Source organism: Bos indicus, chromosome 1 (assembly GCF_029378745.1).
Source record: "Bos indicus isolate NIAB-ARS_2022 breed Sahiwal x Tharparkar chromosome 1, NIAB-ARS_B.indTharparkar_mat_pri_1.0, whole genome shotgun sequence".
In the NCBI taxonomy this organism is placed as follows: domain Eukaryota; kingdom Metazoa; phylum Chordata; class Mammalia; order Artiodactyla; family Bovidae; genus Bos; species Bos indicus.
The window spans coordinates 19,958,427-19,971,227 of NC_091760.1; the positions used below are offsets into that span (position 1 = coordinate 19,958,427).

Genomic DNA, 12,801 nt, shown 5'->3' on the forward strand with positions numbered 1-12,801 from the left:
CTGGTGAGCTGCCGTCTGTGGGGTCGCACAGAGTCAGACACGACTGAAACGACTTAGCAGCAGCAGCACGTTGTCAATTATATTGGTCCTCAGTTTTATTAGGAAGTTGTAGTACAGTTTTTGTGAAACTGGTTTGGAAATTACTTGTAACTCAGTTTCTGAAAAGTACCAACTCATTTAATTGCATTTAGATTCATTTCCTTTGAAAAGCTTCTGAAGAAACGAATTAGTGCTCAGAGCTGTTAACACTTGTAAATGCAATTAAAATTTATAAAGTCAATTGGAAAACTCACTGGGATCTCTGATAATAACAGTGGTTGTTTCTCTTATATTAATTCAAACTGATGAGGTGAAAAAAACAAAATCACTTCAGGAATTTATAAAATGACACATATATTGTTGATACAAATTGAGAGGGCTAAATTTTTAGTGAGCTAAAGAAGATATAGATACAGATCTGGATGAATGAGCTACAGTTTACATAAAACAGCCTTGTATATTCACAGTATGTATATTTATAATAAAAATAAGTAATTGAGTACAAGTTCCTGATTTTATTTGGCAGATTGAATGATGCCACTGGAATGCATCTCTATATATCAGTGCCACTCATCAGTTCTTGGGATTAATGTCATATTAAACCAAATGTAGGAGTAACTTCACTGGAAGATGTCTTTAATTAACTTCTGTGTGTGTGTGTGTTCGCTCAGTCATATCCAACTCTTTGTAACCCCATGGACTATAACACACAAGGCTTCTCTGTCCATGGGATTTCCCAGGCAAGAATACTGGAGCGGGTTGCCATTTCCTCCTCCTGGGGATCTTCCCAACCCAGGAATTGAACTTGGGTCTCCCACATTGGCAGGCGAATTCTTTACCACTGTGCCACCTGGGAAGCCCAGTTAACTTCTGAGAGCCTGCAAAACTGCACAGCCTAGTTACCTTGCAGATGGGCAAAACTTCATTGCAGTAGACCTCAAATAATAATTGGTGATAAGTTTTAGGTTTGCTTTTTAAATACAATTTTAATTTTCCTTTATTCATGTAATGACTTTTTCTTGAGTACTTGCTATGTGCTAGGCACTATGATAATAAGGATGTACATAATACAGATGGTGCTCTTTCTCACAGAATTTACATCTAGCAGGAGATAAAGGCCAGTGAACAAGCAATTTTAAAATCTGGTGCCATTAGCTAAGATGTAACTGGTTAGAAAAGGCTTCTTAGAGGAAGGAAGAACTAGAGAGGGGATGGTGATGAAGACCCAAATAACGTAGTGGGAGTGGTAATGGAGTGAAGGAATATTAAATATGCTAGATTTTAGGGTGAAGAAGTCTAGCAAGGTGGACAGTAAAACATCTGGGATGGGGAGCAAGGAGGAACTGTCAAAGAGGACACCCAGATTTCTTCCTTGAGCAGTTGGGTGTGCCAGACTCAGGAGGGGGATTGGGTGTGGGTGCAAGAATGGAGGAAGAGGCAGGGTGAATGTAAGGAGCAGTTGGGACCTCTAGGGGCATGGCAGCCTGCCCCAGTGTCCTTGCCTGGAGCATTCCATGGACAGAGGAGCCTGGCAGGCTCCAGTCCAGGAGATCACAGAGTTGGACATGACTGAGCGAATAAGCACATGAGACATCTAAGTAGAAATACTCCCACGTTCAGAACTCTTCCTGTCATGACATTTTTTTGTCTTTTATAGGGGATTTTTCACTTGAGTGTCTGAATCTGAAATTCACATTTACATATTTTCATAGTAAATTGAATATTGTTGTTCTCTGACTTGCTTTTCATCTCAGCTGATTACCAGTACGCATATAATTATGTGTTTACTGGGCTCCAAACATTCATTTGGGTGGGGATTTAAGTAAAACTTAAAATATTATTTCTGGAGAACAAAAAGTTCTATTACATAAATTACTAAGAAGAAAGATTGGATTAAAAAAATCATTAACTTTAAAAGCCCACATTATTCTTCAAATAAACATTTATTATATTGACTTATTAAAGCTCTGGGGCACATTGGGAAATTTGTTGTTTCATTTTTTTGTCTTTTTTTTTAATACAACTTCTGAACATTCCAAATAAATTTTTAAAACCAAAAAAAAAACTAGCAGCAAAGAATAATGACTTTCTTTTGGCTTCCCAGGTGGCACCAGTGGTAAAGAACCCACCTGCCAATGCAAGAGACATAAGAGACATGGGTTCAATCTCTGGGTTGGGAAGATCCCCAGGAAGAGAGCATGGCAACCCACTCTTGTATTCTTGCCCGAAGAATCCCATGGACAGAGTAGCCTGACAGGCTATGGTCCTTGGGGTCACAAAGAGGCAGACACAACTGAAGCAACTTAGCGTGAACGCACATAGCCTAGTTTAGAATCCTTTTTATACACAGAAGGATTTCCTTTCATATATAGTAAGGGAGGGAGAAGGCAATGGCACCCGACTCCAGTACTCTTGCCTGGAAAATCCCATGGACGGAGGAGGAGAAATAGAACTTACAAGGTTTGGATTCAGCTAACCCATGGCTACATAGATTAGTGCTGTGGCAGTGGACTGAGAATGAGCCCATTTATGGTTTCAGGGATTGGCCAGCTATCTGTTGGCAGTGAGCCCTAAGAGAGTAAGAAAGCTCTTTAAAGAATTTCCCAAAGCTAGTAAAATAAGCGAGCTTCAGGTTCTCTCTGCCTAGCAATCAGTATTAGAATCAAACAGCAGAATGGAAGTATTTATTTTATCTGTAATTGATACTAACTACCTTTTTGTCTTACTTATATTAAAACATACATAATATTATAAAATACTTTTAATGGTTTCTTTCTAATCAAGATTTGTGCACTTCCTTTTTATGTTAAGGTTTCGAAGGCATACACAGTGTTGTCAAATAGAGCTTTGAAGTTTTGTGCTTGAATATTTTAATTTTGCAGGAAATTTGACCTAACTAGACAATAACTGGTAAAAAGTATATACACACACAATTGCAGCACAGGCACCAAAGGGGTAAATAAAATGTGTATGCAGTTGTTTTAAGTTTGGTTTTTACACTCGGTGGAAGAAACAAGACTGAGATAGTTGAGTTTACCTGGTGAGGCACGTCTACTTAATTAGACTGTTAGTATTTAAGAGGGGTACCCCCATAGCTTACTTGTGAGGGAACTGACAGCCCAGTTAGTACTGGTTTTGGCAGGACCCACCATTGGCTGTGATGTTTTAGATGTGATGTTTTAGAACAAGTTAGAATTTGTGAGTATTTTGCACCTGATTTAATACTGTTAAAATACAAATACATCACTATCTTAGTATTAGCCAGGGTTTGCAAGTCAGTGAATAAAATTATTACAACTTCAGCTTTTAAAACAAGGGATGAATACGGAATGTAATGTTTTCTGATGAGTCAGTTAAAACTTCTTTTTTAAACTAACACCTGAGTGGCTCTCAGCTTCCTGTTTTCAAAGCTAAGCAGTTTAGACTGGTTAATTCTTGCAGGCGTTAATTTTCCATTCCACATCCCATGTTCACCTTCAATATGAAAGCACTGCTGTTTTATTTTAAATGGTTTGAACTTACAAAAATGTATCAATGTATTCTATATTTCAAAGTATGTTGTATATTTGAAAATGTATTCTCTCTTTTAAAAAACAATAGAGATAGCATACTTGAGCTCTACTAAAAAGCTGGAAATGTAAATGTGTAAGATTTTCCATGATTTGTGGTACGTAATGAACATTTGTGAGTTGAAGAATTATATTGGCTATTGTATCTTGGTAGATTAAATTTGTTGCTCTGAGAATAAGAATTGTGTGTAGTGCATTTCTTCTAGAGATAAAATTATCTTGATAAAGTTTTAGTAAGTATTAAACATGTAAAAACATTTTAGATGTTTTTATTTTCTTACTTGAAAAAGTCGAGACAGTTCATTGACTTTTTGAGGCTTTTATTAATGTATATTTTTCTGATTCTGGTTTATCTTTCCCCAGTAAAAATATAAGTTAATTTTAAATCATGATTTACTATGTTTTTTTGTTAGGGAAAAAACTGTGAAGCATTTCTCTTATTAAACCTATAACAAAAATTTTTACAAATGTGTAACTTCAGGAGAGCTAGTGAAGAAAGCTTTATAATGTACAGGTCAAGATTCTGTAAGTATAGATTGCTGGTTCAGTGGTATTTTTTAATATTATGCAATAACATGCCTCTGGACTGAGGTTGAAATTGAATCATTAAGTCCTTAAGAAAGGCTTTGCTATTCATAAGAATTTAATATTTCTGCTATTCAGAATTTATTGAATATATAGTTAAACTGAAGCATAAATTATTAGGCTATATCATTATTGTAATATATACATGTATATTATTAATATTAATATTCTTTAGCATTTTTCCACTAATTTGCAAATTAATCAGTGACTCGGTATTTTACTAAGATTTGTATTTTTTAATGCAGCTTATAAAAAACAAAATTGTATCAAGTCTTACTTCTTTTTTTTTCTTTAGGAATACCAAAATCTGATCTCCTGCACACCAAATCGTTAAGGGGCCATAAAGACTGCTTTGAAAAATATCATTTGATTGCAAACCAGGATTGTCCTCGATCTAAGCTTTCAAAAAGTACTTATGAAGAAGTTAAAACTATTTTGAGTAAGAAGATAAATTGGATTGTACAATATGCACAAAATAAGGATCTGGATTCAGACTCCGAATGTTCTAAAAACCCCCAGCATCACCTGTTTAACTTCAGGCATAAGCCAGATAAAAAGTTACTCCCACAGTTTGACTCTCAAGTACCAAAGTATTCTGCAAAGTGGATAGAAGGAAATGCAGGTGGCCTCTCAAACTGTACACAACGAATGTTGGAACAGAAGGAGAACACAAACTTTGGGCTTGCTGTGTTACAAGATTCGGGTACCACTTTATGCCATAATAGTGTACTGTGGCCTCATAGTCACAACCGGGAACAGAAAAAGGAAAAGACAATCTCTGGTCCAGAGGCTCATGTCCAGACCCAGCATCCACATTACAGCAGAGAGGAATGTAAGTATAGGGAAAAGGGGTAAAGATTGGAGTTCTGTTGGTTCTTTTTTATTTTTTTAATGTTTTATATATGTGATGTGTCAAGAATTTTGCTGTGGAAGTACAGGTTTGGTTAATTTAGCATTTAAATGACAGGTTCACCCTAGCAAAAATGCCATCATGTCTTTGGAATATTCCTTAGTATGTCCTAAAACCACTGGAATTCTACAGTCCCATCATTTGTTTTGCCATTTCAAATGATTAACAGAACGGAATCAACAGATTGGGAATTAGAAAGTTCAGGGTTCATATAGTTTAGAAGCAGAGCCTCCACCATTGACAAACACACACTGTTATGTTGCTAATCCCTACAAGACTAATTGGGGCTGGTATTTCAAAAGCAGAAATCTGACATTTTACCAAAGGCTAAAGGTAACGTGGGCACCTGGAAAAAGTGACTCATTCAGTCTGCATCTATTTCTTCAAAAACACACAGGAGCGGAGTTAATTTTAATTACCTTAGAATCAAGTGATCTTAGGGCTAGAAGGGCCCTTGGGTATATTTTTATATAACTCCTTGATTCTACATCTGAGTTATCTCCAGTTGACGGTGCTCCCCTGGTGGCTCAGTGGTGAAGAGTCGCCTGCCAATTCAGGAGACGAAGTCAGTTCCTGGGATGGGAAGATCCCCTAGAGTAGGAAATGGCAACCTACTCCAGTATTCTTGGCTGGAGAATTCCATGGACAGAAGAACCTGGTGGGTTGCAGTCTATCGGGTCACAAAAGAGTCAGACACAACTTAGTGACTTAACAACATATAGCTAGATAAATTGGTTTTCATAGTACGTTAGTCTTTTTCAAGCTACACATCATGAAGCGTGTGGCGCTTTAGCAAAGTCAACTCAATGGGTAGTAACTAGCCCTTTTTAAAAACTGAAACAGCATGAGAAATATCAGAACCCACTGGACCTAATGCTAAGAATTTTCAGTGAACCTTTTATTTCAGGTGGAAATAGACCAGTTGTAAAATAGACTGGTTGTGAATTGTGGGCAGAATTTGAAAACCCAGCACTTTAGGAGTTAATGAATGAATCCTAGGGTCCTGTTAAATGTCATGTTCAGAAATAAGTGCAGATACTTTTTTTAAATAGGATGTTGTGTTGATGGTGTAGATAACTTATTTTCCCAGGTTGTCATGGTAGTAATGAATGTATTTTCATGTTTCAGTGAATTCGATGACTCTTGGTGAGGTAAAGCAACTGAATGCAGAGCTCCAACAGCAAATACAGGGTAAAGACTCATGTCAGTACTTTTTACATGTGCCAGTTTTGATACAGAAAATCCCTTATTAGCATTATTTGCATTTAAATTTAGAAATGATCCTCTTAGAGTTTCCAGAGCAAAAAGAATTTTTCTTAGTCTTCTCTGTGACCTGCTGGTGAAGTAGATTCTTCTTTTTCTGGTGAAAACAGAGACTACAACTTAAATCTCTTACTAACATGTTTTTACTACCTACTGTTGTACAAGGCACTGCACAGGTGTGCTCCTTAGCAGATTTTTAAGGCAGGTGGTATTGGCCCCCCTTTTTTTTTTGTTATTATTAACTCTTCCAAACACAAACGTAGTCAGAATAATGTAGTGAAACCCTCTTTCCCAATTTCAGCTAGCTAATTTTCCTTCTTCTCTACTTGTACCCATTTTCCTTCCCCTACCCCCACCTCCAGCATGGATTATTTTGGAACAAATTCCAGACAATATTTTATTTTGTTGTCCATAAATGTAATAGTTTAGAATTTTCTCTAAAAGATAACATTCTTTTTTAGGCAATCACAACCTCATCTTTTTAAAAAAAGAACAGTAGTTTGTTAACATCATTCAAGTATGATGCTAATACAGTTAACAGTGTTCAAATTCCCCATTGTCTTTTTTTCTTTTTCCCCTACAATTAATTCCCATTTAGGTGAGGAAACTGCACTTCAGAAACCTTAAGTTGCTTACAGTTGCTTCAGTTGCTTACAGAGATCTTGCATTCAGTAAGCAACAGATTAAGGATTCTAATTCCTGTCCTTTTAACTCCAAAGGTAGTGGTCTTTCTTGACCACACAGCCTCTCAGGATAATAACATAATAATAGCAACTTACATTTATCAAGTACTTATCCTGTGACAAGTACTTTACAAGTATGATCTTATTTAATCCTCACAGTAACCCTATGAGGTGCTTACTTTCATTACTGAGGTTATTCCATAAGAGGAAATTAAAACATAGTTTAAGTTACTTGCCTGAGACACGTAAGAGTCAGAACAAAAATTCAAAAATTCAGGTAGTCTGATTCCAGAGCCTCTTAGAGGAGGTTCCAGACCTGGGTACTAACAGGCACTTTACTGTCCATAAATCATATTAGAAATTCATTGAACCTGTATATTCCATGTGAGGAAAGGATCTCAGAGATGATTGTAACTGTCATCTCTGCTGTGCATCCGGGTCACTGCTTAGGACTCGCAAGTTTCATTTGATGGAGAACACCATATTCCAGTTGGCTATGCAACGTGTACAACTTCCTAGGATGATCAAAACTCAGCTGTTTCCTTGGTTTCAAACTACTTTCATTACAAACACTTGCCCAATGTGTTCATTTCAGCTTAAGTACTTGAAATATAAATCATAGATTAGCTTTCTGTGTATTAAAAATAGAATTACTTTTAAATTTTTACAGAAGTTTTTGAAGAGTTAGCCCACCAAGTGCAAGAGAAAGATTCTTTAGCCTCAGAGCTCCATGTCCGCCACGTTGCCATCGAACAGCTTCTCAAGAACTATTCCAAGTTACCATGTCTGCAGATGGGCCGAACGGGATTGAAGTCACACCTGCCCATAAGCAACTGAACTCAACTTACACTTACTTCCTATGCTCTGCCATTTTTTGGTCTGCTGGGCATGTTCACTTTGAAGAAGTTGAAGAAAGTTATGGTCAATTATTTTATGGTCATTAAATTTGCAAAGATTAAGGCAATATTCAACATCTTTGCCAAATAAAGCAGACCATTACACTCTAGTCTGCTAGGGTTAATCATTTTGATTCATTTGGGGAATCTGTTTTCCCGTAATTACTAAACAGCCCTCCCTAATTTATACCACATGTGACTACTTAAATATACTGTTAAAGTGATTTTATTAAACATGTTTTAATGTAATTCACCTGTCAAAACAACAGAAGGTTAACAGTTCTTATATTAGTCTAAATTACTGAAGATAACATATAAGAGGGAAATGGAATTCATAATATCACCTCTTATTTATTGAGCAATATTTTAATATGAAAATTTTATATATAAAAATGCTATTTTAGGTACCTTTTCATTCTCTTTATAAATGTGTATTTGAATGGCTCTATATATTATAGTTACACTTCGTGTGTGAATATGTTACCCATATTTCACATCACTGCATTTTATTCTCTTAATAATGTTTTTACAGCTGTTATCTTGTTTTCCAAAGATAAATGTATTTTGGAATAGAAATCTATCTAGTTGAACTGTTTTGACTTCTAGAGGAGTTAATAACTTTTTAAAGCAAGTATACAGGAAAATAAAAGACATTATTTTTTTCTAATAAAAGCAATTATGAGTTCAGGAAGAAAATACTAATCTAGTTTTTGTATGTCAGCTCATCTCTATAGAAGTAAAAGCCTATTCTAGTCAGTATTACTTTCAATAATGACTTTGATGTGTTAGAATTTAGACAAGAATTTTAAGTCAAGCCTCACTTCCAAGTCAAATGTAGTATCTATCTTCGAATTTAATATGCCATGAAACTGTTGTCCTGTCTTTGAAAAAAATTAAAATCATTTTGTGTGCTCGATAAAAGTTCAAGAATTCAACTGTCCAAATTCTGTTAACATCATTGATAGTCGTGCCCAAAGAAAGCATTTTCTAAATTTTAGAATATAAAGGAAAAGAGAAGATTGCTTGTGACAGAAAAGTAAAACTCTTAATTCAAAAAAATAAGCTCCTTTTTAAGAAGATATTCTTGTTAGTTGTTTCTCATGTTTCCAAGAGTTTTGAACAAACAGGTTGTCTCAAACAGAGAAGTTTTCAAACCATATAGTATAGTAAATGCTATAACCAACGCAGATTTATAATGGGCTCTAAATTCTGTTTTCTGCTGGTACTTAGAATGTATTTATGAGACAGGATCCTTTGCATGAAAGCATCAAGAGAAAAGCCCATTAGCTTGGCAGTTTCATACACAAAGATATGAATAACTTCTGCCTTAAATTTGGCAGCCTGCCCTGGCTTGGGTCAGTCAGATTTTAGTCTTGAACACAAAGAGTATTTGACCAAGCAAAGAAACGCCTCCATCTAGTAGAAAACAAGTTTTTGTCATGCTAAAATGTAAAATGTGTTAAATTTGCCTGAGGATACTAAATGATATGTTACTGATTTTTGTCTTGTTTTCTTTGAAGTATGACATAACTGCTTTTTGGAGGGAGCTTTTGAAAGACACTTTGCATTTTTCTCGATTCTTTGAGTCATCCAAAATGAATTTAAAATCCAAGGAGTGGGGAATGAATTCATTGCCTTAGTTTTGATAAGCTTTAAATTGAATGTGTGCAATATCAAAAATCCCTATAAATTGTAAGTTGAATAGAGATCTTTCCTGATGCCAGTAAGTATCTCAGTGCTTCCTTGTTATGGACAGATGTTCAAATTTGACTTCACTCTCCTTTTTTGGCATAATTCACTAAGGATGTTACCAGCCAGTGTGCTGCTTGCACACATTTGTGCTTCTATTTAGATCACTTAGGGACAGTCGTAAAAACTGGGGATGCGTTGCCTTTGATAGAAGCAATAGCTTGTTTCCAGAACAGCAGGCACATGGTACAGTCCTGAATACAACAGTGTTATCCAAACAAAGTGTTTGCTTATTTCTGGCAAATATGTAGCTTTACTACTGAGTTTGGCACAATTAGATGGGATCATACAGGTACCAAGGTCTTATTTGGAGACTCTGATTTACTCCAGTTAGATATTTATACATAAGCTCTTCAAAGGCACGGTGCTCTTAAAAAATACCTGTGGTGCTGGTACTCACACTAGTACTTGATTTGGATGGATATTCTAGTTTAAAAAATTTTTAGACTAAAGTATTTTGCAGAGCAGTTTATCCAAATATTTGGTAAACTTATTTTATATTCCTATGTTAGTTTTCTCAAATATGCAGTTATTCTATATGCTGAAGTAAGGATAAGGGATAGAGTTGAGTTCTACCTTCAGAGAATATGAAATACTGCAAATATTGGTTACCACACTTGACCATTTTTCGGCAGAGTTGTTAGTACTTTTTGAGGATGTTGAGAAGAAAATCTCACCTATACTTTTAGTTTCAAAAATGGCAAAAAAGAGATTGTCAGCCAGCCATTACTGACATTTTAATGGCTTATATGATTAAGGAGAGTGAAATAAGACTAATATTTTTTCACTTTAGAGTTCATAATTAGGCAAGTTGAATTAAGTTTAAAAAATTAGTTTGAAGTTGAAAGTGATTTTTGACAACACAAGATTGTTCTCTTTAAAGATTTTAAATGCTGTCAGCCTTTTAATTAAGCTAAAAATGTGTTTACTTTGCGATTATTACCCTTTGATCCTAGTATTTAGTGTCCAAATTAGTCTTTTGAAAGGCATGCTCTTTTCAAACCAGACCAGTGATAGATGATGCATGCCGGCAGCCAGATGTGTTCCAGTCCATTATGTAGCTTCTTACAGTGTTGGGAGCAAAGAAATGTTTTTAGTTTTTCAAATTATATCTTCATTTCACCACAGAGTGCCCACTTTTATATACATTTGAGGATTACTTTTAAATAAATTTCATGTTGGGAAGTGATTTCAGAAATATAGTCAAAATATATTGTTGGCATCTTGAGATTTCTCGGGTTTTTTATTTTACCATTTACCACTGAAAAGGGTTTAGAGCTCATTCTTCTTTGTTTATATATTTTTTTACCTTGGTGTTTATGCTGTTGCTTTCAGTCAGTTTTTGCTGTGTGTGTGTTTTTTTAATGAATTTTTGGGGATAGATGTGTATGTGTTAATGTTTACAAATCTTGGCTTTATTTTGTTTTAGAAGAAATCTGCTAGTGTTATTAATGTTGTAAAATGTAATACAAAATGTATATGCTCAAAATTTCAGTAGGAACTCTTAAAGAATAAATTATTTGTGTAGCTCAGTAAGCAGTTCAGGCTAGTGACCATAAAATTAGGTTATGTGACATAAAAACTTTCGAATGGTACAGTGTAAAGGTCTTGTAGTGTTATTTTTATGCCGAAGTAAGATGTTTGAGTACTTTTAAAGTACTTAATAAAAAAAAGTTTAGTGCTCAAGTATCTTTTGTTCAGATGTGGCTGTAAAACAAAGATAATTGATTTCAGTGTTCAGTTGCGTTTTTAAGTTTAGGTTGGTGGAAATAATTATTTGAGGAAATTTGTGGTGGAATGGGTTAGACTTCATTGGCCAAATAATAAGGTAATGAAGCCCTGGCACAAGTAAATGTATCTTGGAGAAGAGCTGTAATACTGTGCTTGGAATAACAAAGTTCTGTCCAGCGTCTCGGTATTTTTATCCACTTCATCCTTTCATAACTGACCTTATTAATAATGTAGCCTACCCTATTAAGCAACTTCATCACCTTGCTATGAACCATATCATAGCAAGTCTCTAAAACTGAGATCTTTAACACCTAGTTTGTAACATACACTTCTCATACTCTTTTTCAGTTTAAAAGAATTCAGATTACTAATGCATTTTAGTGATGTTGAATTAGTCCACAATTTTAACCTTACCAAATTAAAACATTGAAAAATCATGTGAGTATTGCCCTCCACCCTCCCTTCACAAAGTGTTGCTTGGAGCTTCTTTCAACTGCACCCAAAAAAAGAATTTTAGTAAATGTGTTTCTTTTTTCAAACATATAGAATGTTTATTTCCATCCTACTGCCTCTAAAGAGGCATTTTAGATGTTGAATTAGTCCACAATTTTAACCTTAGCAAATTAAAACATTGAAAAATCATGTGAGTATTGCCCTCCACCCTCCCTTCACAAAGTGTTACTTGGAGCTTCCTTCAACTGCACCCAAAAAAAGAATTTTAGTAAATGTGTTTCTTTTTTCAAACATATAGAATGTTTATTTCCATCCTACTGCCTCCAAAAGAGGCATTTTAGAAAGTGTTCAGTAGTGACTTCTGTTAAATGCTATTTTATACTTTTATAATTTGTGTGTGTGTGTTAACCTTGCTTTAAATTTGAGCAGAAATTCATACAAAATTGCCTAAGACGTCTGAGAAAAGAAAATGAAGCTGCCGTGATGAAAACCAAGTTGGTTTCAAAAAAGTTTATTTAGACATTACTTGGCTGTTATACTTTCCTTTTAAAACTGCAATAATTTATATATTTCTATTGCTCTGCTTTGGAACTGTAATTACATATGCTTGTCTACTATTTTTAATTTTACAAAAATAAAATAAATATTTTATTATCTGTTAGCTTTAGTGGCTATTTTTAAGTGTCCGTATATTTTCTCTAAATTATTGACCAAGTGAGAAGTTTCATTTTCAGGTTTAGGAAGTCTACACTTAAGAATGGTTATCTAACAGTTTCTTAATTCTTTGTGAGAATCTTTCTTTGATAATATTCCCGCTGCCCCAAGAGTTCAGAAGCAGAAAATAAGATTCTTGTGGCTGTCTAGATGCCTGTGCAACTTTTTAAGGTTTTAAGTGTGTTAAGTTTTAATAAGCGCATACAACT

General features: G+C 34.9%; 1 protein-coding gene across 3 annotated transcripts in view; it reads left to right on the plus strand.

The window, feature by feature from the left end:
- C1H21orf91 (chromosome 1 C21orf91 homolog) overlaps positions 1-12,539 on the plus strand; it is a 33,639-nt gene extending 21,100 nt beyond the window's left edge. For 2 of the 3 annotated variants that reach the window (XM_019961604.2, XM_019961528.2), the window contains exons 3-5: positions 4,489-5,025; positions 6,232-6,294; positions 7,720-12,539. In XM_019961604.2, coding sequence (XP_019817163.2) covers positions 4,489-5,025; positions 6,232-6,294; positions 7,720-7,886 — 767 coding nt within the window. In that variant the 3' untranslated portion in view covers positions 7,887-12,539. The remainder of the gene's footprint in view (positions 1-4,488; positions 5,026-6,231; positions 6,295-7,719) is intronic. The other variant, XM_070786297.1, reaches the window with a different exon arrangement.
- Positions 12,540-12,801: the final 262 nt, after the last annotated feature.